This window comes from Schistocerca gregaria, chromosome 1, assembly GCF_023897955.1.
Source record: "Schistocerca gregaria isolate iqSchGreg1 chromosome 1, iqSchGreg1.2, whole genome shotgun sequence".
NCBI classification, from domain to species: Eukaryota; Metazoa; Arthropoda; class Insecta; order Orthoptera; family Acrididae; genus Schistocerca; species Schistocerca gregaria.
This window is the reverse complement of record NC_064920.1, coordinates 770,841,699-770,868,916: the sequence shown is the minus strand read 5'-3', so window position 1 is coordinate 770,868,916 and position 27,218 is coordinate 770,841,699. Positions and strand designations below refer to the sequence as shown.

At 40.9% G+C, this 27,218-nt stretch overlaps 1 protein-coding gene across 3 annotated transcripts in view; it reads left to right on the top strand.

Annotated features, from left to right (window-relative positions):
• LOC126268335 (ras GTPase-activating-like protein IQGAP1) overlaps nt 1–27,218 on the top strand; it is a 345,429-nt gene that overhangs the window by 214,746 nt on the left and 103,465 nt on the right. For all 3 annotated transcript variants that reach the window (XM_049973901.1, XM_049973902.1, XM_049973903.1), the window contains 3 exons: nt 5,352–5,577; nt 12,769–12,924; nt 14,525–14,704. In XM_049973901.1, the coding sequence (XP_049829858.1) occupies nt 5,352–5,577; nt 12,769–12,924; nt 14,525–14,704 (562 nt within the window). The remainder of the gene's footprint in view (nt 1–5,351; nt 5,578–12,768; nt 12,925–14,524; nt 14,705–27,218) is intronic.

Sequence of the window (27,218 nt, the reverse complement as noted above, 5' to 3'; positions counted from 1 at the left end):
AAGACAGGAAAACTGTTCTCACTCCCACTTCCCCAGGATCCCTACTTCACCACTACTTGAGTGAAAAGCCAGAGGAGGACGGATGATGTTAAGTGCCTCCCACAGCATGGACATTCTCACCTCCACCTTTCAAGCCCCCAAAGAGAAATCTTAGCAACACCTATGGAATGGCAAATGGTGAAGAATCAGTGGCACTTGTATGCGAGGGTCGTCTGAAAGGTGTAGTGCGTGTAGGGTTGGTCATGTCTTTACCTACACTACCCACCCCTTTCAAGATTGATACAAACCCTCACATCTACATCACATTTCATAAAAGGTATAAATGTTCTATCAAAATAGAAAATTATACACTAAGCTAAGATAGTTATTTCATTAGTCACCTCATATTATATTATTCCTAAATATAATATTCTATTCTGTTCATTCCTTCTTAAAGTCACTATGTTTACATAGTACCATCTTATTATACCTTCTACCAGAATATTATTCTGTTCATTCCATTTTATGTTTAGAGATCACTGTTTATTCATGCTTCTGTTTAATTAGGCCTTAACTGCTTTCATTTATTCTCTTCTTACCAATAGATCACTATGGTATGATTTGTTTTGGGTCCATCCACTGTATTGGAATTTGGCAGTTTTTAATCCATGATAGACCATCTTTTAGTGTTGTTTTGTTTTGACAGACAATGAAGTTTGGGAAAGTCTTCACTCCGCCCGTTAACACAGAATGTTAACATCCCTGGGGAATAGATGTGACTCCTCCTGGATTGCGTGAATCTGATATTAACCTGTCTTGAGCAAGTGCCAAACCAGTGATTCTCATTAAATTTTGAGCAAAGGTCTCCCCACAGAAAAACAGTCACCACTTTACAAGGTAACACATCATCAGGTAAAGTTATTCTGTTTCCAACTTTGTCATGGACAAGTTTGAATTTCTTGCACGAATCGTCTATAACCTCATTAGTATTGTAGTAGTAGTAGTAGTAGTAGTAGTAGTAGTAGTAGTAGTAGTCTTCAGTTCTGAGACTGGTTTGATGCAGCTCTCTATGCTACCCTATCCTGTGTAAGTTTCTTCATCTCCCAGTACCTACTGCGACCTACATTCTTCTGAATCTGGTTAGTGTATTCATCTCTTGGTCTTCCTCTACGATATTTACCCTCCACGCTGCCCTCCAATGCTAAATTTGTGATCCCTTGATGCCTCAGAACATGTCCTACCAACCGGTCCCTTCTTCTCGTCAAGTTGTGCCACAAATTTCTCTTCTCCCCAATTCTATTCAATACCTTCTCATTAGTTATGTGATCTACTCATCTAATCTTCAGCATTCTTCTACAGAACCACATTTCGAAAGCTTCTATTCTCTTCTTGTCCAAACTATTTATCATCCATGTTTCACTTCCAGACATGGCTACACTCCATACAAATACTTTCAGAAACAACTTCCTGATACTTAAATCTGTACTCTATGTTAACAAATTTCTCTTCTTCAGAAACGCTTTCTTTGCCATTGCCAATCTACATTTTATATCTTCTTTACTTTGACCATCATCAGTTATTTTGCTCCCCAAATAGCAAAACTCCTTTACTACTTTAAGTGTCTCATTTCCTAATCTAATTCCCTCAGCATCAACCGATTTAATTCGACTACATTCCATTATCCTTGTTTTGCTTTTGTTGATGTTCATCTTATATCCTCCTTTCAAGGCACTGTCCATTCCATTCAACTCTGACATCATTATGTTTGGAAAAGCAACAGTCACAACATTTCCGAAGATTATACTCTCAGTAATTTCTCGATCTGTAATTAGCTCAAATGGTTCCACCAGACTACTTACATTTATAATGTCAAAGTTGACTGTTTTTTCTATGAAATTTTGTTCTACATTATTTATTCGCAAACTTACAGCTCATGTAGTAACAGCTCGTATACCAACACCTGGAATTTTCGATTGAATAATCAATATTAACTTCTTAGGTCGATCTGTGCCCTCTTTTGACATATGTAAACATTGTCTTACATTATTAAATTTAACATTACATACATTTACAAAAAATGTTAATATTTCACTAAGATCGGGTTTTTTATTATTATATTTAATGTCATATTCAGTCTCCAAAGTAATTACGCCTTTGCATCGATTACTAGATTCTTTGCTTCGTGTGTCTACTTTGACGGGCAACAAATCTATATACATCATTTGAATATTTAAAGTTTCATTCTGTCTGCAAATAAAGTCAATGAATAGTTGATTAACATAAGTATTCAAAGGACTAGTGAGTTCACTCTTTAAATCTAATTTCATATTTTCTATCTTACTATTTTAAGAGTCAAATTCAATCTTTAATAAAACTATATTTGCTGCTTGACTGTTTAAGATTTCACTTTGCCTCCTTAAAACCTCACTCTGAGCATCTGATTTGATGTTCAGTTGTGTATTTACTGAATCTAACTTAAGACTTTGGTGACTTGGTTCTTGTCTTAAAGATGCATTTTGAGCATTTAAATCTGCTCTTTGAGCATCTAATTTAGCATTTAGTTCCTTTCGTAAAGAAGCATTTTGATCACTTAGTTCTTTTCTTAAATTTGCTGAATCTGCTCTCTGGGCTTTAAGTAAGTTCACTGCCTCAAACCAGTCTGGCACTTCCTTACTCACTGACATAGCCAAGGCTGGTTCTGAAGTTTGCCCTGTTTTTTTGAATGCTATCCATATCCCTATTGATTTTCAGTTTAGTGATCATTTAAAACAACTTCACCTCTATATGTACTAGCTACAGTACTATAGTCTTTGAACAGTTTCCTCCCCCCCCCCCCCCCCCCTCCTCTCTCTCTCTCTCTCTCTCTCTCTCTCTCTCTCTCTCTCTCTCTCTCTCTCTCTCCTCAAACAATTGTTGGTCATCGGCTGGTTACTGTGTCCTGTGTCGGCATCAGTTGGTTCAGTAGACACAACTCAATTACTCGAAACTGCTTCTCAGTCTCGTTATGCCCAGTTGCTATGGCAACTCAGATATCTTCTTCCTGTTTTTGGCTTACAATTTCCCTTTTTCTTCACGTCCTGTCCCAGTCACCATGTTCTGATGCTTTCTTGGGCGAAAGGAGACAGTGCTATGTTGGGTTGTACGCTTCACATGTCGCTTCCAGTGGACTCATATGTTGTGCATGCAGCCGATCCTCTTCTTTGGGTCATCAGCTACGTCGCTCTCAGCGTTTAATTCTCCTCCGAAGACTGTATCAGGGTAAAGGGAATATTATTAATCGACTCTCTATTCTTGAAATAAATTGTGTACTCATAGAATCTTTGCAGTTCAACAACAATATATTTTCAACTCTCATCCCCAAAGTAACAATTATTCTGTGCAAGCTCCAGCAAGCCAACTGGTTCCAAGATAAATGTCAGAATTGACAGAACACCCATAGAATTACATAAGTGCTACCTCATGCAGAACCAAGACATGAAGTAGGAGTCTCTGTACATAGCATGCTTCATCTGTCTTTCTAACAATCCTCATGATACCACAAACCATGGAACATTATACAAACACTCTTTGACTATTTGATATAACTTCCAAGGCGCTGCTTGTAACCACTTGTCAGGGCCGCTCGTCTGACACAGCTCCTGGCTCGTCATGACAGCTGTCCTTCCTGCACACATAGACATGTGTGGCACAGTAAAAAGGCTCTCTTATTCTTGTCCTTAAAATATTGGGTGTTCGAGATGGTGGAGAGCCAAGTTTTTCTAGAATTTACCCCGAAATTCTTGAAGCACTACAGTTTCACTTCCATAAAAGGTACATTCCAGACAAATAGTCAGAAAAGTGTTCATAACACTTCAATCTATGTTAAGTGTTAACAAATTCCTCTTTTTCAGACGTGCTTTTCTTGCCATTTCCAGTCTCCATTTTATATCCTCTCTACTTTGGCCATTCTCAGTTATTTTGCTGCTTGGCTCATTTTGTAATTAATTCTTCCATAATTGCCTGATTTGATTTGACTTAATTGAATGCTCTTGTTTTACTTTGTTGATGATTGTCTTATCTCTTTTGAAGACAGTACCCCATCTGTTCAACTGCTCTTGCAAGGCCCTTGCTGTCTGTGACAGAATTACATTATTTTTGGAAAATCTCAGAATTTTTATTCTTCTTCACTGGACTTTAATTATCTTTCAAAATTTCTCTTTGTTTTCCTTCATAGCTTACTCGATTTACGCATTGAATAACATTGGGAATAGGTGGCAACCCTCTCCCACTCCCTTCTCAACCATTGCTTCCCTTTCAAGACCTTCAGTTATTGGAACTGTAGTCTGTTTTTTGTGCAACTTGTAAACAGTTTTTTGTGCCCTGTATTTTATCCCTGCCACCTCAAAAATTCCAAAGAGTGTAGTGTAGTCAACATTGTCAAAAGCTTTCTCTCTATCTACAAAACCTGTAAATGAAATGTTGTTTTTCTTCTTTTTTTTCTTTCAGGTGACATAGTGGGTAGCACACTGGTCTCGCATTTGCGAGTACAGAGATTCAAATCCCCTTCCTGGCAATCCACGTTTTGGTTTTCCATGATTTCCACAAATAGCATAAGGCAAATGCCATAATGGTTCCTCTAAAGCCGGCCGCGGTGGTCTCGCGGTTCTAGGCGCTCAGTCCGGAACCGCGAGACTGCTACGGTTGCAGGTTCGAATCCTGCCTCGGGCATGGATGTGTGTGATGTCCTTAGGTTAGTTAGGTTTAAGTAGTTCTAAGTTCTGGGGGACTAATGACCTAAGATGTTAAGTCCCATAGTGCTCAGAGCCATTTGAACCATTTTTTGTTCCTTTAAAAGTAAAAGGCAGATTTCCTTTTCCCAACCATTCCTAAACTGAGTTTGTGCTCCATCTGTAACAACCTCGTTGTTGATAGAACATTAAACTCTAATCTTCCTTCCCTCCTCTTTTTTGAATGAAGGATTGTTTTATTTAAGAGGATGCCGTCATCATTAAGCCATACAGTATAGCTTAATATTCCTGGGAAAAAATAATGGCTGTAGTTTCCCCTTTCTTAAGCCATTTGCAGTACACACACACAGGAAGCTGATGTTGGCTAATATTATATGGGTAGATCAGTCAATCATCCAGACTGTTACTGCTGCAAGTACTGAAAAGGGTGCTGCATCTCTTCAGGAATTTTGCCTGGCCCCTTCACAAATAGCCCTCTGTTGTCGTTGCATGCATGGTGTAGCTATCCACCCCACCTCAGCACGGTTCGTGGTTAATGGGGGAAGAGCATTTTCCAAATTTTATGTTTAATATTCATGTGGTTATGTTATGCAGCAACTTGTCTTACTAACTGGAGCAATTATGTAATTGTATATTTGTTGACAGGGAGCTTCCAGCATCAGTAAATCCTGAACAGGCCTTGAATCACCCGGAGGTTAAACGCTCCTTAGAGCAAAATGTTTCTGCTCTGCGACATTGGACATTGGCTTTTCTGGAACGCATCACAAATTGTCGCGATATGATACCATATGGTGTGCTGTATGTAGCAAAAGTGCTGCATGACTCTCTTGCAGAAAAATTCCCACAGGCACCAGAAAAAGATCTCCTAAAGGTACTTCCAGATATGAATATTAACATATGGTTATCATATTCAACTGTTGTCATATAACAAGCAATGTGTGAGAAAATAGGAATCAAAATGTGAATTTATTTATTTATGGACTTCATTTGTTTAGTGATTCTTGGTTATTTAAGTGCAGTGGAACATAAATAATTGATGTGTCCATCATATTGTAGTTAAAGTGAGATAAGAGGCTTGAAAGAAAACTGGGAATTCATAATTGAAAAAGTTGACTATGGAGTATAGTTACCATATACGGTAGTATAATCTCTTAATTTATGTCACTCCACACTCTGATATTTGAATGAAATACACTGCCTGACAAAAAAGACCAAAAAGGTAAAGCACTCTGAAGGGGAGGAGAAAGTGGATCAACGGCATCTCGTGAGATACTAAAGTTTGTCAATCATTCTGCTTCCTCCTAAGTGTCAGATGATCATTACAGTAAAATTAATCAGACGAGTCAGAGAAACCCTCCTCTTCGGTGCTGTCATCAGTCACATCAAACTCAAAGTCCTGTCCTGGCTGCTGCAGCAGGCATACTGGAAGCAGGTGCCTGCATCATGGAACAGACTGCTGTGCCTGCAGCAAACATGGTCACTTGGCTAGTGGCCACCAGCTGCTTGCTCAGTTATAACATGAGGACAGCACTATGGTCGACACAGTCATGACCATATAGCAGGTTGTTTCCCTGCCATGAGAAAACCTCAATTTGTGTTGTCGCTGTTCAGCCAGTCCATGGAAAACCAACTGCTGTGACTTTAATCAATGAGGATACATCACCTGCTCGGTTTGCCTCCACTGTGACTGGTCCAGTGTTGGGTCCTGTGTTTCTGCCTCAGGCCCAGTCCTCTCCTTGGAGAAATGTCACTGGCGATAAAGAACACACATGTTGAATATGCCCTGCCCTTCTTGTAATCTTACCTACTACTACTACTAATACTAATACTAATATTTTCAGTTTAGACACCTTTACCAGTTTTGGGTTCAATATAGAGTACTAAGTTAGTTTAGTGTCTGACATAGCAGTGCCCTTTTCTGATCTAAATGCCTTGTGCTCTTTGTATCAGTTTTTTAACCAACGTTCAGGGTGTGAACATAACTTTATGGCTCATATTTCTCTGAATTCTTCTGTAGTACCTAAATTGTGGCAAGTACATTTGCGGTTTGTGAGTTTGTTCAGGCAGAACTTACACAGCTTCAGGATTAAGGCATTTTCTCCATAGTTTCCAATAGTCCTAATGGGTGATGCCAAATGAGTTGTTTCATATAAGTACTTATTTTAAGCCCATTGTTAATTCCCAGTCTAACATAAATCTATATCCACTGCCTCCTTCTGAGGAGTTGTTGACTAAACTGGCGGGGGAACTCTACTGTTCAAAAATTGGTTTAAACGAAGCCGCAGTCACTCCAACTGACACTTAATTGTTCTTCACATCATTTGCTAGTTTTAAATAACCCTTTCAGTAAAGACAGGTACAATCACTTACTATTTGGGGTTGCAAACACACTTGCCATTTTCCAAAAATATGTAGAAAAACTGATTTGAAATATTCCTCACTGTGTTAATAATTCAGACAATGTTATTGTTACAGCTTCAGGAAAATGTACAGTTTCATTGCCCCAGTGTTAAATAACTGGGGCAAATCCTTTGTCATAAAGGTATTAAGGTTTTATGACAGTCGAAGTGGGTATGAACATACTGGTTCATACTAATCGTAAACAGTTGGCAGTGGTTTATGCACATATTATGCCAGTTTCATTCCCCAAGTGGTTATGTAGGTCAGCTGTGTTAGAAGGTTGTCAAATTTGTGTGATCGCTTTGTGTCTGATGCCATATATGCTGGGCCTGTCTTTGGTGCAGATGGTGGATTCAAGCTAGTATGACATTCTGCCAGTTTTTTCACAGAAGATCGGATGGTTCTGAGTGTCCCTTTGCCTTTGCTTCCAAAATGTTGAACACTGCACAGCTGAACTATTCTGAAATTGAGAAAGAGTCTTTGGTAGTCATATATGGGGTCAATAAATTTCATGTATGTTTGTATGACAACAAATTCCACCTGTGGCTCAACCACAAACTCCATTTCCTTGTTCAGGCCTCGTTCTAAGATGGCAGATGCCCCCTTACAGTGCTGTAGGTTTAGAGCCATTGTTGCTTTTGATGTTTTTAATCACTCCAACAGCAACCTTTGAGAATCATAGTTATAGTTTTAAGTCCTGATCTCCTATTGCCTTCAGGGATTTCTCACAGATTGGTATCTTCACAATATTGAGGAGTTTCTCTGCTGTGTTGACCAGCAGCTTCACTTCATCCCACACAGGTATCTTTGGCATTGTGACATTCAGTCGATCTACTGATTCACTCTCCTCACAAAGATTGGAGCACTTTTGTTCTTACGGACCCTCCTGAATTTGGAGCCTCGTCTTTTTCCTTTCCCCAATTTTTTAGTGAGAGCCATCTGAACTAGCTCCTTCTGCTGTGAAGTGATGCTAACAGGTGGATATCCTTGTTGGCTTACTGTCATTCTAAAAACTGAGATTATATATACTATGCATCTGTTTCCCTGGTTCCTGCCTTGGCTTTTGCTGAATCCAGTTATCCTGTAAAACGTGATTAACAGAGTCTTCTCTTGTTCTCTTAATCCTTGTCTTAGAAGTGGCAGGGGTCTGTTTACTCCCTTCACTCTGGGACAGCCTTCTCTTAAAGGTCTTATGTTCAAGACCTCTTAATTCCCTCCATTTGTTGTTTGGAAGCCATTCTTTGTCTTCCTTTTCTCTGTCTGTTCTTATAGAAGCTTCTGGCCCTAAGCCCCCAACTATTCTTTGATCTTGATCTGGTCCAACTTCTCAGTGATATTTTCCATTTCTTGGACTGCTCTATCCCCTGATACAGGTGTGGAACCAACTACCATCAACACTTGATGTTTGAGTGTTTGAGATATCATCAAGCTCTAAGTTTTTGAGCAGATTTGTGTGTCCTCCATTTGGTCAACACCAGTGGATTCCCTCATTGATGTAAGGCTAATTACTCGGGAAGGCCACCTGGTATCCTTGATGATCTGTTCACGACACATCTTCCAATGTGCTACACACTGCTTGACCCAGTTCACATCACACCTTGTGTTGAACACCTTGGGAGATGGGAAAAGGACTGTTGAAAGAATGTGGGGAGAGAATGAGCATTTTGCAATACTCTGTCAGATTCATCTGCTGAGACATGCCCAGCTTAAGAGAGATTCCCAGTAGCTACACTACTGGCAGCATAGCCCTCAGTTTTATGGGGGCATGCACACCTCTCTGCCGACATGGTCTGTGCTACAACAGGTGGTGTCCCTTGGAGAGGTGAAGACCCAAAATACCAAATGAAGCCTCTTTAAAACTCTGGTAACACTGCCACAGACGAGTACATGACATCTGCATATCCTTCAAAGTGATAAGTCAGCATTTGATTCTTTTAATGTCCCTTATACAGGGTTTTACTAGAAGGTATGGCCAAACTTTCAGGAAACATTCCTCACACACAAAGAAAGAAAATATGTTATGTGGACATGTGTCCGGAAACACTTACTTTCCATGTTAGAGCTCATTTTATTATTTCTCTTCAAATTACATTAATCATGGAATGGAAACACACAGCAACAGAATGTACCAGCGTGACTTCAAACACTTCGTTACAGGAAATGTTCAAAATGTCCTCCATTAGCGAGGATAAATGCATCCACCCTCCGTCGCATGGAATCCCTGATGCGCTGATGCAGCCCTGGAGAATGGCATATTGTATCACAGTCATGCACAATACAAGCACGAAGAGTCTCTACATTTGGTACCGGGGTTGCATAGACAAGAGCTTTCAAATGCCCCCATAAATGAAAGTCAATGGGTTTGAGGTCAGGAGATTGTGGAGGCCATGGAATTGGTTCGCCTCTACCAATCCATCGGTCACCGATTCTGTTGTTGAGAAGGGTACAAACACTTCGACTGAAATGTGCAGGAACTCCATCATGCATGAACCACATGTTGTGTCATACTTGTAAAGGCACATGTTCTAGCAGCACAGGTAGAGTATCCTATATGAAATCATTATAATGTGCTCCATTGAGCTTATGTGGAAGAACATGGGGCCCACTCCAACAATGCCTGCCCAAACATTCATAGAAAATCTGTGTTGATGACATGATTTCACAATTGCGTGCAGATTCTCATCAGCCCACACATGTTGATTGTGAAAATTTACAATTTGATCATCAGAATCAAGGAAGTACAGTACATACTGACGAAACTAAAATGAGCTCTACCATGGAAATTAAGTGTTTCCGGACACGTGTCCACATAACATCTTTTCTTTATTTGTGTGTGAGGAATGTTTCCTGAAAGTTTGGCTGTACCGTTTTGTAACACCCTGTATATGCTACCAGGCCTGGTAGCAACATTTAAAATGATCAACACTAATGGACTCTGATGGCAACTGTACCTGTCACAGAGAAATGCACCTCTGTTCACTTTCATACCCATCAATGGAGTGTACATGTATGAAGTTACATTTATATCTGATTGTGTCTTCTGGGTGCTTCACAATTTTTGCCAGGCATTGTGTAGTCTTCTTTATCATCAGCTGTGTTGTGTTTTTTGTAGTATTATATTGTACATTTGTCAGCTCTGCTTATTGATTCTTGGTAATTAGATGGTAGAATTCCACATGTCAAGATCTGAGTAATTTAGTTTGTATAGCATATTGGAACACTGAATTCCTTAGTTTTCGTAAAATTTTGTATAATTTTCTGTCATATTTCAAATATTATCTGTCCATTTGGCCATTGCTAGAGTTTCGTTTGAACTGAAGACTTTATATTGATGTTTGCTCAGGTAAAATTCAATGCTTATGTTGATAGTTATCTTTCTGAAAGGATGGCGGAGCTTATTGTATAGTGTTGGTATTTAAGAGCACCAAGAAACAATTACTAGGGTGGTATGTAGCACGTACCGTTCACATTTTGGTTGAAGTCCAAACAATGAGCAGCAAAATCTGGACTCGCCACCTGATGAAGACAACTAGGGAAGTTCTTGAAATATGGTGGATAGAAAATATGGTTCTGGCTTCAAAACAAAAATATTTTTTGCTGGGATAACTGAAGAACCATTTGTAAAATGATAAGTATTGGCAGAAATCACTTGTTAGACAGTCTTTTGCATTTCTGATAAATATGCTAGTGAATCTTGTCTAAACCTCATATTTTTATAGAAAATTAACATGAACAGTGCACCGAGAACATATAATACAAAATTGATTTAAATATCTTGACCATTACTTTGTTGTGTACTACCACAAGAATAGGATTTGTAAACACAGACTGTACATTGGCTTACTAGAGTTCAAAAAGTCTCTGAGTGTGGTGTTGATATGGAACAATGGAGCTAGAATGCTGCTCAGAGAGCTGCATCAAGTAGTTAAAAACCAGCTTACCATCACATCGAGAAAAAAATAACAACAGAAAGTATGGAGCATTTGGTGTGGTTGGCCACTTCATCCACCAATACCTCACAGTTCATTGAGGGCAGTAATGCTGGTTTCTAAAGGAGGTGAAATGATTCTGTCAGTTTGAAAAGTCATGCTGATATTTCTTTTGGCTTCACATGGTGATACAATTCAATTGGAAAACTAAAGAACAGACATTGCTCTATAATAATATTCTTCATTTGATACATTTAGGAAAGAATTAATGGATAAATGAATCCATACGTAGAAAAAAAGAATTGTTCAACTACACAGTGTGCAGTGCTCATATTGTCATGCTGAGTCCAGAATCAAGGACTAGTTAAGACTGCAGGAGTGTCAACAAGAACTAACAGTACAAACTGAAAGTATGCTTACTAAACATACACAAAGGTACAGGTAGCTGCACTGTGGTAGTCAATGTATAGCACTTAACAATACTGCACTATAATCTTTTGGGGCATCTGCCCTGCTCTCCTGGTTTCGCACCTGTGACTCAATTGAGTTAAATCAAACAGTGGCCAAGACACTGGCCTAGTGTTTTGACAGAAAGAGATTCATATTACCATTCATCCAGATCTAGGTTTTCACTCATTCCTCTAAATCATTTCAGCTGGATGCTTTTAATACTTCTTTGAGATATTCCGAGGTTCGTTTCCTCCACTAGCTGAACTGGTGTTTTACCTCTAATAATTTCATTATCAAAGAAATTTATAGTATAACTCTGTGCCTTACTTTCTTCCTTTCACACTGTTTTAAAAACTCGAAGAAATTGCTTGGTTGGAGGAAATTCACATCATACGAAAAAATCATGAAAAAGAACTCTCTTTGTATAGAGCATTAGACAGACACCTGTTAGTTTACTTCAGAACCTTCAAAAATTTAATCATTACAATCACAGTAAAATATTCAGCTGATGTGAAAGGGATTCTGTTTTGCCTAGCAAGAACTACCTGCTGTTTTTATAGATTAATCTGTTTTGTTTATGATTCAGTCAGTGGTTCGAGAGAGAAATGTTAGATCACTAATCTGAAGCTTTAGCATTCAATTTATCTTCGGCCATCTAATTTTTCATTTACTGAAACACCTTCCAGAGCTGGCAATGATCCATATATGTGATAAAGATACGGTTCATTATAGTTTGGATTACACACAAACCTGTACATTCAGTAACTGGCAGGACAGATCACAGATTACATCAAGATAAAGGGTACCACCTCCAGTAGGACCTTTCGTTATTGAGTATTTGGAATTCTTAAATCTACACACACACACACACACACACACACACACACATTTGGAACAATGCTATAGGTAGAGGATATGTTTATGAGAGCACACAAACTGTATACTGTGTATGGCATATTTAAGAAGTCCACACTTCTAATTAGAAAAAGTATACTTTTATATGTTCAGAAGATAATTAGAACAATGTATGCTAACACACTACTTTAATTAATGAAATGATAAAATTAATAGAGCTTAACAAGATAAGCAGCGAAAGCAGAAATTTAGTTGGATGGGAGGGCTAAGAGCACCACAATGAATATTTTGCAGATTGATGGTGAACACCTGTTGTTGAGGTATTTTTAAAAAAAATTTATGTTTACAATTCCATACTTGTATGCAATTGTTACTTTACTCAGTTCCTTTGATTTACTTAGTGTATTGTGTATTGTATTTCCTGGCAGGTTGTGGGTAATTTTATCTACTATCACTACATAAATTCAGCTATTGTTGCTCCTGACACAATGGACATGGTGGGAGGCAGAAGCCTTTCATATGAACAGCGCCGCAATCTTGCCAGCATCGCAAGAATTCTCCAGTTTGCTGCCACAAAGCAGGGAGTATGTTGCTTCACTTTTTTATTAGTGGTATTAAGAATTGTTGCAGTTATCTTACTTCGAATTAGAATTCTTCCAAATCTGTATTTTACCTGTTGGTTACTGCAGCCACTTGCTGATCAACATGTATATTTACCTCATAACAATGAAGTCAATGTTCTTGGTGAACAAATCCCAACTTATATATATCTGAACAAAGAGTAGATAGGATTTGTGATGAGAAGTACCATCCAGAGAATCCTGATGATAATTGTTTACATTCACACCACATCCAAGGTATCAAACATTAGGCAAAGTTTCCAGACAAGAATTGCCTTCTGAACCTAGTTTATAAATCAACAGTGTTACTCACTATATAGCGGAGATGCTGAGTCGGAGATAGTCACAATATTGCTACAGTCCATCCTGGATTTTCCATTGTTTGTTAGTTTATAAATCAGTCTTATTGCTGTGGATTGGTGAAACCAGTTAGAAATCTAATGATGAAATAAATATTAGGTATGCTCACTATTGTTCAGAAGAGAACCCACACAGGTTATATCAGCAAGACAACAAGAAATTCGGATGGACATATCCATAATACGTAATGAACCTTCTTTTTCTGTGAACAATTAAATGGTGAGCAATACTCTGGATTTCTCTGACATGCACTGGCAGAGTTGCTAGAAGATGGTTTCACAAGCTGCACAGTTGTTAATATGATTACTGCAGGCAAAGTCTTCATGGTATTTTTCCTTGGTGACAATGAATTGTTTACATCAAATTTTTTTCTGGTCAATGAACTGCTACAGGAGGACCAATGACTTGGCCACTACGATTGCCAGGTTTAACCCATCTTGATCATTTATTTTGAAAGCACTGCGAAACAGACACAGGAAATCTGCTTGAGTTTCCCCAATTTGCAACACACTTGTACATGCGTCAAATACACATATCAAATCAGACAATTCCACTCTCCCTAGATCTGATAGTACAATTAGAACAATCCAAGCTGATACTGTTGCAACATAATGGTGTTAACAAATCCTTAATGTGTGAGCTATAACAGTTGTGAGTCAAGAATATATGAGAGTTGTCTTGTAAGAGTTAAGGTTAAAACATAGTAAATGCGCATAGTAAGTCTATCGGCCCCAATGTGTTATGAAATTTGTACAACTTTTTTTCAGTTAATGCATTCTACATAACAACATTTATTGTGACTTTGGCTTATTGGAGAACTAATTCACATATGTAAATAATTTAGATATCACATTCACTAATTCCACAAAAACCATAAAAACTTCATAGTGGCAGATACCATCTCAATAAAGTGTATTAGTTTTTGGGATGTAGATAGTGCTGACAGACTGATCTGTAGTAGCAACTTAAATTTGAAGGTGACAAACTGATTGCAAGTTGGGGAAGCAGTATTAAACATCCCAGTTAAACTCGCTCTCTCTTATATGTATAATGTATGTACTATATATAGAACTAGCAGCCTTGCATTTTGATTGTGTAACACAGCTTAGCTATATCTCAGATATGATATGTAGAATTAAAGCAGTAGTGTGATACTTCAGTGGTATTTCTAATCTTTTATTGTTAGTAATTGTTTTGTTTACAGTTTGGTGAGGAAGCAAGTTATCTCATGTGCTTGAATTCCTTCATTATTGAATGCCATGAAAAGTTCAAGAATTTTTTTCGTCACTGCTGTCAAGTTGAGGAACTGGAAGATCACTTTAATGTTCATCGTTACACAGAGGCAACACTCATTGCAAGACCTGTTATTAACATCTCTCTTCAGGTTAGTGCTATAACCTCTCAAGTTTTGGTGAAAGAGATTGGGCTGAATGCACACACACGTGTGAACATAAATTTTCATGTCAGTTGCAATCCCTGAGTTATCAGCTCTTTCTGTTTGTAATTTAAGACTTTTGATGGCATTTTTGAGGAGCCTATGGTACTACTTGGAAATAAAATGTCCAAAAGCTCCAAAAGCGTTCAGGAACAAATGGTAATATTATTGAATGATATTTAAAATTCTATTTTCTTGTTTTTTATTTATTGTACATGTTGATATTAATAGTATATCTTTGCATTGCCTAGAGCACAACAGTCATGCTCTTTGATATCTGTTGTAAAAATATCACACTTTTGGCAACATTTCATAACATTCTCAGTACAATTTGATATCTTGTTGTTGCAGTCTACTTATTGATTCAGTTAGTCTACATATGTTTAGATTACTTCATTCTTTCATGTTATTGTATAGTTCTTAATAGTAGAAAATAGGTAGTGTCTGTACTTGTGTGTGTGGAGAATTGACCACTGTTCAGAAATATCTACAAGCTGCATTGCCTACAGTTGGCAGGCTTCCTGCTAGTGGTCTATGATGCAAAGATATTGGACACATGTTGCAACAGCTGAGTAACCTCTGATGCCTGTTGTATCTTGTGGAAACCCTGAGGTTGTTTCACCTTCTGATGTGCACAGTATGTTCATATTGTTCTTATTTTAGGATGAATGTAAGAGTGGTCAGTTTACTTAGCTCTGGGCTGAAGGTGAATCTGGGTACTTGATGTATCTGTTCCTTTATGCCATAGTAACAGATATGCCACTGTTGGTATATGAGCCAGCAAGGAACACATCATCCATTTAGCCTGTGGCCCTCCCTCCTGCAAAGTCCAGATAAGTACATAAAATGGGTTTGTTGATCATAGGGAGTGCCAGCTCTGGGCAAGTAATGGAGCTTGTCAGGGAAATAGTTGGCAGGTTGGGAGGGATCCACTGCGGATTCAGTGTATTTGTCAGGTGGTCACCATGTGAGATGTGAAATAGGCACAACTGGCAGCTATCGAACACACATGGTGCAACTGGCTGCAAGTAACAACTCATGTTGGCATAAATGGTTCATGCCATCTAGGTGTTGATGCCATCTTTTAGACAGCTGGCTGAAATGGTGAAGATAGCTGGCTTTGCATGCAAGTTGGGAGCATGGCTTACTATTTGCAGCATTATACTCGGAAACAATTGCAGTCTCCTAGTTTGAAGCCAAGTGGTAGGTTTAAGCCATGTACATTACAGGAAGGAAATGGGTATCCAGGCAGTAAAGTGCTGGTGACATGTACATGGGGCTTTTTAGGTTCGGAAAAAATCCTCCAATAAGTCATTGATGAATTACATGCTGTAATATAAGAAAAGAATAGGTCAATGCTGTTAATCACAGAGGAGAACATTAATCCTAAAAAAAATGGTAAGTTAATTACAGAATTTGTGTGTTATTGCAGGTGGAAATGCCACTGTAACACTAGGAAGAGAAAGCTGACTAAAACCAGAAGTGAATGGCAGTTACATTCAGATTGCAATATGAACATATTGCAAAGATATACGTTATGACAATGATAATGATATTCTTATTGCCGTATAGACCTCGATAAGTTCCAGTGAGATTAGTGTATTATCGATTTCAAATGTCAAGTAATCTGGGTTCAGTTACTCATCCAAGTGGGGCAAACATGGTAATCAGATGCTGTTATAGGCCCTGGGTCAGGAACAGTAGTGGCAGTATGCTTAAGAGAAAATATCGGAGTAAATTGTAAGTTAAATTCCTGACTATTGTTGTAATAGGGGAAAATTTTAGCTCGTCAGCTGTAGAATTAGAGGCTCACTTGACGAAAACAAATGCCAAGAATGGGGATTTCTGTAAGGTTATTCTGAACATTTTTACCAAAAATAAATAAATAAAATAAAATAAAAAATGCGAGGGGGTTTCAAAAAATGAGTAATACATTATTACGTCATACCAAATAACTGGGCTACACTTCAAAGTAACACAGATGTGTAACACTATTTTTTCATGTACGTGCCAAGTCTCTGTAAACAACAGTCAAAACAGAACAGGACATTCTGGAAACAGTCAGAACATTCTTCCACTCTATCAAGTCCTTAATTATAGAACCTGCTCCATTGTCACAGATCCATTTGCCCCCCTGCGGGTTCGGGGGGTTAGAATAGACCCGCGGTATTCCTGCCTGTCGTAAGAGGCGACTAAAAGGAGTCCCTCCCCCTCAAGGGGTTAGTTAGCGCCTGTGTCCGGAGACGGACGGTTTCACGACCTATATTTGCATTCATTTTGGTTTTTGACTGCTTCTGGTTTCTTCCTTCCTTTGGTTGGTTCCTTTTTTGTTCTTCTCCATCCCACTGTCTTACTTACTCTTCTCCTTGCCCGCATCTCCTTGCCTGCTTCTCCTTGCCCGCTTCTCCTTCTCTGGTCTCCGCTTCGGCGTTTGAGACAGTCTGTCCTTTCTTTCTCTCTCTTCTTTCTTTTTCCTCTTCTTCCTTCCTCCCTGTGCGTGCCTGAAGGCCGACCCACGCGTTTGCACGCGTAGCCGGTGACAGGGTAACGCGTAATTCCCCGCCCTGGGTAGACAAGTAAGACACGCACGTACCCCCTGGTAAAGGCCAGGCCCAGGGAGGGGTGATTGCCTGAGCTGACACCTTCCGACCATGCCGATTGGTCCCTCTGTCCGTTTCTCAGGAGGTGTGACCTGAGGTGTGAACAATCACCTAAGGCGGGAGTGCCCTCTGAGAGGGTCCCCACAAGGAAGGAGCGCACCATCAGAGACGCTGGCAATCATGGGGGATTCCTCTGCAATGGATTTCTCTTCTTCTTCTTCTCTCTCGACTTCTGCCCACAAACGGAAACTTGACCAGCCACCAGTGACAAAAGTACTACTGCCTGCCCCACAGTTCCTCGTAGTTTCTCGATCTGAGGACGGAAAGGATTTTTCCTCTGTCAACGCTTTCGTTATCCAGAAGGGCGTAGATGCCATAGCCGGATCGGTCAAGTCTTGTACCAGGTTGCGTAATGGTACCTTGTTACTAGAAACTGAGAGCGCCTTTCAGGCACAAAAACTGCTTTGGGCCACACTCCTGTACACGTTCCCTGTCCGGATGGAGGCTCACTGCACTTTGAATTCGTCTCGTGGTGTGGTATATACTAGATCACTCGACGGATTGACTGACTAGGAGATTCAGTCTTTCCTCGCTGAGCAGGGTGTGACGGATGTCCATAGGGTCATGGAAAAGGTCAACAATGACCTTGTACCGACCCGGAAACTTTTCTTGACCTTTGATAGTGTTCAGCTGCCGTCGCGCATCAAAGCGGGCTATGAGGTTATTTCTGTTCGCCCCTATGTCCCGACACCTACGCGCTGCTACCAGTGTCAGCATTTTAATCACACTCGCCAGTCTTGTTCCAATGCGGCTACATGTGTGACTTGTGGCAGGGATGCCCATGAGGGTGACTGTCCATCTCCATCTCCTTGTTGTGTGAACTGTCACGGTGACCATGCAGAGTCCTCCCGCAACTGTCCCATCTACAAGGCAGAACGCTGTATCCAAGAAATTCGGGTCAAAGAGAAAGTCTCCACCTCGGCTGCTCGCAAGCTATTTGCTAGTAGGAAGCCCACGTTGCTCCCAGAGGGGAAGTACAGTACAGTACTGTCCTCGCCTCTCCTCGGACTACCAGGGAGGTGGCGATGCAGACATGCGATCTGACATTCAGCACTAAAGTCGTCCGTTCGGCCAGTGCTAAGATCGCCCGGTCAACGTCTCCTCTTCCTCCCGTCGCCCCTCCAACACAAGCTCCTTTATCAGCTTCTGCCAGGACGAAGACCCAGAAGTCAGAAGCACGGGCCTTCAAGAAGGAACCGTCACGTGCAGACGTTCTACGTACCTCGAACCCTCAGCCATCGACCAATCCTTCCACAAAACGACCTTCCAAGAAGGCTCATAGGAAGCACAGTTCTCCTTTCCTGCCACGGCGCATTTCTCCTCCTGCGCCACCCAGCGGTTGCCGCCCCAGGCCGTCATCCGTTTCGCCTGGCCGCACCGCTGGTAGCAGAACATCTGGCCGTTCACCAGTGGAGGAAGCTCCCCCTCCCGGCCATCTTCACAAGATGGTCGATGAACCTATAGAACAAATAGACGATGACTGTCCGCCTGCTGCTAGTGGCGGCAGTGCTCGCTCAAAGCCGGGCCCTCAGCGGCCTTCGAGGTGCCTCCTTCTTGCATCTTCTTCTCACGATGGCACTTATTCACTGGAATATTCGCAGCATTCGATCCAACCGAGAGGACTTGAAATTGCTGCTCTGCTTGCACCGTCCGCTCGTCGTAGCCCTCCAGGAAACGAAGCTACGCCCATGCGATTAAATTGCCTTAGCAAACTACACCTCCGTGCGTTTTGACTTACCCCCTGCGGCAGGTATTCCGGCTCATGGAGGGGTTATGTTGCTGGTCCGGGATGATATCTACTATGATCCCATCACATTGCACACTGGCCTGCAGGCAGTTGCCGTCCGCATTACTCTCTCCACTTTTACATTTTCCATCTGTACCGTTTACACTCCATCGTCGTCTGTTGTTTCCAGGGCAGATGTGCTGCAAATTATTGCTCAGCTCCCTGCACCACTTTTGTTAACTGGAGACTTCAATGCTCACCATCCTCTTTGGGGCTCTCCAGCATCCTGTCCGAGGGGCTCCCTGTTAGCAGACGTTTTCAACCAGCTCAATCTTGTCTGCCTCAATACTGGCGCCCCTACTTTCCTTTCAGACACCTCTCACACCTATTCCCATTTAGACCTCTCTGTATGTACTACCCAACTTGCACGCCGGTTTGAGTGGTATGCGCTTTCTGATACATATTAGAGCGACCACTTCCCGTGTGTTATCCATCTCCTGCATCATACCCCCTCTCCGTGCTCAACTAGTTGGAACATCTCCAAAACAGACTGGGGGCTCTTCTCTTCCAGGGCGACCTTTCAGGATCAAACCTTCACAAGCTGCGATAGTCAGGCCGCACACCTCACGCAAGTCATTCTCACTGCTGCTGAATATTCCATCCCTCACACTACTTCTTCTCCACGCCGCGTACCGGTCCTCTGGTGGACCACAGCATGTAGAGACGCCTTACGTGCTCGTCGACGTGCTTTACGCACCTTTAAACGCCACCCTACAGTGGCGAATTGTATCAATTATAAACGATTACGTGCGCAGTGTCGTCGTATTTTTAAAGAAAGCAAGAAAGCCAGCTGGGCTGCTTTCACAAGCACCTTCAACATTTTTACTCCTTCTTCTGTTGTCTGGGGTAGCCTGCGCCGGCTGTCTGGCACTAAGGTCCACTCACCGGTTTCTGGCTTGACGGTCGTGAATGACGTCCTTGTGGCCCCTGAGGATGTCTCCAATGCCTTCGGCCGCTTTTTCGCAGAGGTTTCAAGCTCCACTCATTACCCCCCTGCCTTCCTCCCCCGAAAACAGGCAGAGGATGCTCGGCAACCTAATTTCCACTCCTCGAATTGTGAAAACTACAATGCCCCATTCACCATGAGGGAACTCGAAAATGCACTTGCCCGGTCACGGTCCTCCGGTCCCGGGCCTGATTCTATTCATATTCAGATGCTTAAGAACCTTTCTCCTGCGGGTAAAGGTTTCCTTCTTCGTACTTACAATCGCATCTGGATTGAGGGACATGTTCTCGCATGCTGGCGCGAGTCTATTGTTGTACCGATTCCTAAGCCGGGGAAGGACAAGCACTTGCCTTCCAGTTATCGACCCATCTCGTAGCTGTGTCTGTAAGGTGATGGAGCGAATGGTTAACTCTCGTTTGGTTTGGCTGCTCGAATCTCGACGCCTACTTACCAATGTACAATGAGGATTTCGTAGGCGCCGCTCTGCTGTTGACCATCTGGTTACCTTGTCGACCTTCATTATGAATAAGTTCTTGCGGAAGCGCCTGACCGCGGCTGTGTTCTTTGATATGGAGAAGGCTTACGACACCTGTTGGAGCGTGGGCATTCTCCGCACCATGCATACATGGGGCTTTTGCGGTCGCCTCCCTCTTTTTATTCGTTCCTTTTTAATGGATCGACAGTTCAGGGTACGTGTGGGTTCTGTCCTGTCAGACACCTTTCGCCAGGAGAATGGGGTGCCACAGGGCTCTGTTTTGAGCGTTGCTCTCTTCGCCATAGCGATCAATCCATTAATGGATTGCCTCCCAGATGATGTATCAGGCTCCCTTTTCGTGGACGATTTTACCATCTATTGCAGCACGCAGCATACATGTTTCCTGGAGTGCTGTCTTCAGCGTTCTCTTGACCGTCTTTACTCCTGGAGTGTCGCCAATGGCTTCCGTTTTTGTGCCGAGAAAACGGTCTGTATTAACTTCTGGTGCTACAAAGAGTTTCTCCCACCGTCCTTACGACTCGGCCCCATTGCTCTCCCATTCGTGGAGACAACAAAATTTTTAGGTCTTACATTTGACAGGAAACTTAGTTGGTCTCCACATGTGTCATATTTGGCTGCCCGTTGTACCCGTTCTCTAAATGTCCTCCGTGTTCTCAGTGGCACGTCGTGTGGAGCGGATCGAACCGTCCTACCTCGCCTATATCGGTCGATCGTCCGCTCCAAGCTGGATTATGGGTGTTTTGTATACTCTTCTGCACGGCCGTCCATCTTACGCCGCCTCAACTCCATACAACATCGGGGTTTACGGCTTGCGATCGGAGCGTTTTATACTAGTCCCGTTGAGAGTCTTTAGGCTGAAGCCGGTGAATTGCCATTCACCTACCGGCGCGATATACTGCTTTCTCGTTACACCTGTCGGCTACTGTCAATGCCCGACCACCCACCGTATCATTCCTTTTTTGACGACTCTCTCGACCGTCAATACGGGTTGTATGTCTCTGCCCTGCTAGCCCCTGGAGTTCGCTTTCCTCGCCTCCTGCAACACCTTGATTTTTCACTCCCTGCAACCTTTAGAGTGGGCGAAAGCCACACGCCACCTTGGCTCCAGGCTCAGGTTCGCGTTCACCTTGACCTCCGCTCGGTCCCAAACGAGGTTACCCCCAGTTCGGTATACCACTCCCGTTTTGTCGAACTTCGTTTGAAGTTCATTAATATGACCTTCATTTATACAGATGGCTCTAAGATCAATGACGGGGTCGGGTGTTCTTTTATTGTCGGGGCACAAAGTTTCAAATACCAGCTACATGGCCATTGTTCGGTCTTCACAGCTGAGCTCTTTGCCCTCTTCCAGGCTGTTCTTTAAGTCTGCCGCCACCGACATTCTGCTTATGTCATCTGCTCCGATTCTCTGAGCGCCATCCAGAGCCTCAATGATCCTTATCCGGTTCATCCTTTCATGCACCGGATCCAACGCTCTCTTCAGCAGCTGGTGGACAACGGGTCTCCAGTTAGCTTTATGTGGGTTCCTGGCCATGTCGGTATCCCTGGGAACGAAGCTGCAGATGCCGCGGCCAAGGCTGCGATCCTCCAGTCTCGGACGGCTTCTTGTGTCCCTTCATCAGATTGTAGCATGGTCATTTGTGGGCTCATTTTATCGCTGTGGCATGCCGATTGAGCTGCACTTAGGGACAACAAGATTCGGGCCTTGAAACCTCTTTCCGCAGCTTGGACGTCCTCCTCACGTCCTTTTTGGCGGGAGGAGGTCGTTTTGGACCGGCTACGAATTGGACACTGCCAGTTCAGCCATCGCCATCTGCTGATTGCAGCGCCGGCGCCGTTCTGTCCATGTGGGCAATTGCTGACGGTCCGCCACATTTTAACGTCCTGTCCGGATTTTACTACGCTGCGTCTTGATCTTGGCCTGCCATGTACTCTGGATGCCATTTTAGCGGATGACCCAGGAGCTGCTGCTCGCGTTCTTCGTTTTATCAACTTGACACACCTGTCTGAGGACGTTTGATTATGCAGTAGTTTTTTAATCCTATGCCTGTTAATACGTCTTTTATAGTGTTGTCCCTTTTAGTTGCTGTCCCTTTTAGTTGCTGTTTTAACGTTGTGCCTCACGGTACATTCCTAAATTAGTCAGGGCGCTAATGAACATTGTAGTTGTGCACCCTAAGACCACAAAAAAAAAAAAAAAATCCATTTGAAAACTGCTGTGTGAATGTCCCCAATGTTGATAAATCTGTGAGTGTTGCCTGAACCTTGTCATCTGTGGCCAGTGTCAATGGCTGTCGTCCCCAGTCAGCATCACCTAGATCTGGGTGGCATTGGTTAAATTGGTGGTGGCATTTAACTATGGATGGACAAGATATTGCATTTGGTCCATATTCCACTTGAATTTCACAGTAAATCTGTCTGCAATTTAGATGTTTCACCCACAAGAATTCTAGTCAGATGTATTTCAACTTTAGAGTATGTTTCTAATTGCCTAGCCATTTAACCCCCACACTGTGATGTACCTGTTATCTTTACCACACTAGAACTGTGCCTGCAGGAAACCCAAAACACATCCTCTCTTCTGACAATGTGTCAATATTGTTGCACAATGGTCTTAGCATAGGACAAGATGTGTAACTTACTGTTTGAAGTGCCCTCATACTTCCTGAAGATAATTGAGAGAACCAACTCGTGACGCCAATATCTTATATTTAACAGGCTGAACATTTTGAATTAGTTGATGCAGAGAACAAAACATATGCTCATGAAACTGTTACAGCTTCAGTGAATTCAGCTGGTAAACAGTGTGTTAAGAAAGCTTAGCATATATGACATGAAACATAATTATCTGAGCAGCCAACATGAAATATTCATCTCTGGGGATAAAGTGTGAAATATCAGTTTGTTAAATTTTAAAACATTGTACAGTAAACATTAGACATGCATGTGCTGAACCAAGTTGTGAAGCTGGGGAATGATCTGCTGGGGATCAATAGCTGTATTACAAACATGCTGAAAAATCATCATAGATTTAAACAAAACAGGAGTCTTCTTGACAGACAAAACTGAAAAAAGTAGACCTTCAAAAACAGTGTGCAAGATTTTCATATTCTCTCGCTCACTATGCGCAAACTGCTAGTCCCACAGAAGAAATGAACAGGAACTTTTTGTAGGAAATTTAAGTAGTTAAATTCTGTAGTGAGTATGTTCTCAATGGAGACCACGATTTTTGAGTTATTCAAGTACCACATACAAAATTGACCATCAAACACACCTCCACCCCCACACTCACCCCTCACCACTCAGATTTATAATATGTAGTTCATGGCACTTTCTCCTACCACTGTACAGAAATTTCAGACTACACGAACTATTCCAAAAGTTGATCTTCTTTTAGTCTCTATTGGGCTATTATGCTACCAGCATAGTTGCCTATTTCATTAACATTATTAATTTAAATGTGCCTGTGAGGGTAATGAGAGAAAAACAGCTTTTGTAAACATTATCCTAAAATTAATGATGTAAATAAAATAGAAAGAAACTTCCACATGGGAAAAATATATTAAAAACAGAGATTCCAAGACTTACCAAGTGGGAAACAAAGGCACAATAAAATAACACACACACACACACACACACACACACACACACACACACACACACACACACACACACAAATTACGAGCTTTCGCAACCGGCGGTTGCTTCGTTAGGAAAGAGGGAAGGAAAAGGAAAGATGAAAGGATGTGGGTTTTAAGGGAGAGGGTAAGGAGTCATTCCAATCCCGGGAGCGGAAAGACTTACCTTAGGGGGGAAAAGGTATATACTGGCTCTCTCTCTCTCACACACACACACACACACACACACACACACACACACACATAAATATACAGACACAAGCAGACATATGACTGTATTTTATTGTGCCTGTCTACCGGCGCTTTCTCGCTTGGTAAGTCTTGGAATCTTTGTTTTTAATATATTTATCCTAAAATTAATTACATTGAAACCGTAGTTTTATAGTCAGAAGGCCTGACAAATACCATGCTGTAATTACTTATTTCATGCTGTTAAGTCTGCAGCTCGTAGTGAGTAGCATTGCTGCCTCTGGATTTCAAGGTCCCAAGTTCGATTCCCAGCCGGGTCAGGGATTTTCTTCACCCAGGGACTAGGTGTTTGTGTTGTCCCCACAAATTTATCATCATTCGGAAAAGTGGCGAGGCTGGATTGTGCAAAGATTGGGAATTTGTACAGGTGCTAAATACCATGATCATCATCATAATAATGCTGTTAAAATTCACAAAATCTTGAGGTAAAATTAACATAAACATAAATTTTGCAATTTGTAAGTACTCAACTAAGCTAGTGTTGTAATGAGACCCGTAAGTAAAGACTTTAATAGGTCAAATGTGGGAAATAATTCGTACAGTCACAAATTTTTGTGTGGTGGTAGGTGGGTGTGTCATGTACAACATACTAGAAATCCTGACTGGTGGTGGCTGAGTGTGGGAGTGGGGGTGTGCGTGAAGATTAATTTTGAAAATTTTTCTTGACTAACTCCAAACCTATGGCCTCTAGCAAAAATGTATTCCAGTTCAAAATTTAACTACATTAAATTTCCTACAAAAAGGTCCTGTTTATTTTTTTTTGTAGGACTAATGGTTTACGTGTAGCAAGCAAAATAATATGAAAATACCATCTGTGGGGTTTGAACGCGAGATATAACATTGCGGGTTGCATAAAATGATAATGGTAGGGCCAGCTGAATCACCTTGAATATAATAATATTTGAACACACTTGTTTCGTATAGACCACTGCTGAATATTCCAGGCTTAAGTTTTTTGTTACTAATTTCAATGCTGAAATAAGTTACTTTGCTGACTTTTTCTGTGTGGCATACATGGTAGCATCAAGCATATTCCTCTTTCTTGACTTTAGAATAAGTTTAACAAGCTTGAATGATAAAATAATGCAGATTGTATATTGAGTATGAACTTTGTCAGTGTACTTTGAAGTTCGTAATAAAATTTTTTTAATGTATCTGCAGTAGCTGTATTAAACTGTATTATGACTAAACATTATTTCTTCAGAAACAAAATCATCGGTTATGCATAAATCTTTCTTTGAATCATAGCTGAACTTAGGATCATCACTAATAAGTGACATGGTGACTCAAAAAATCCCAGTTGTGGCAATGAAACTATAATGTAGCACTTACTTTCACATACAACAAAAATTTATTCAGGAAAATTTGAAATTTTAGCCTGGTGAAGCCTTGAAGGTTGTCGTCCTGAGTGAAATTTATTTGTGAAATATGTTTATTTTCAACGGAAAACATTAACACACTTGAACAGGGCAGTTTGGTACACATAGTTTGAGTAACTTATATTTCTCAACAACTGATTATATTTACTATTGCATTCATTCATTCATTCATTCATTGTTCATTCACTCATCATGCTCCATAAATCCCATAATGATGGAAGACCTTTGGGGATATCCAATGAGACAAGTTATATATTAACAGCATTGTGCATCTCCTGCTATTACTTCTATAAAGTTCACTAACGACAAATAATATCTACTGCTAATCTACTCAAACTGAATAATGTAGTGCTCCTAGATTTCTTTCTATATGCAACTTAGGAGAAAAATAGCTACTTAAAAAAAATCAACTGTCCTTGGTATAATACCCAGCTGCTGTTTTCATCTAATCTATTAAACAAAGCATTTATGTAACTTTATACAGACTATCATGGAACAAGAAAGGAAATGACAATTAGTGGTACGAGGTACCCTCTATCACACACTGAAAGTTGGGTTGCGGAGTTGATGTAGATGTAGATCAGGTCACTAATTATTGACAAAGTCAGGACTATCTGACACAAATATTAGAGTTACACAGAGGCAGAGATTGAACTAGTTCAGCTCCACAGTAACTTCAATAAAATAATCATAATAGTTTGTCAGATAACTTGAACGCAATAATCTGTAAACAGTAAAGTTACAAAAGATCAATAAATGCAGAAATATACCATTATGTTGTTATACTAAAATTTAGTCTTTAGAGAACTCTATTTTGTGAGGTATATGGTCTCAGTGCTTAATGTGTGTGTCTTCTAGGTTTAAATGTTCTATTGTTATGGTAACTGCACATGCATTTAAGTATCAGAACTGTGACTTCTAAAAGAATCTCATCTAAATTGAACTAGTCACCAGATATGGTTAACAGACAAGTAATTTGACGTTTTCAATTATTGCAGTTTCTTCAGTTATCCTTGGTATTACTGTAAGTTTCTTTTTATTTGCAATTTTCAGTATTTAAGATAACCCAGGGTTTAGTTGACCTGAGTTCGGTTAATGGAGGTTGTATGCATATAAGAAAAGTGGTAGACCAAAAACTAGTTTCTCTCATAGGTGAAATAATAATAATAATAATAATAATAATAATAATAATAATAATAATAATAATAATAATGATCATCATCCTTTCAGTCATCTGTCTCTTAGTCTTCACGTTGGACATTTCCCTTCCCTTTCATTTCTCGTATCTTTCTCAGTGTCCTTGATTCCT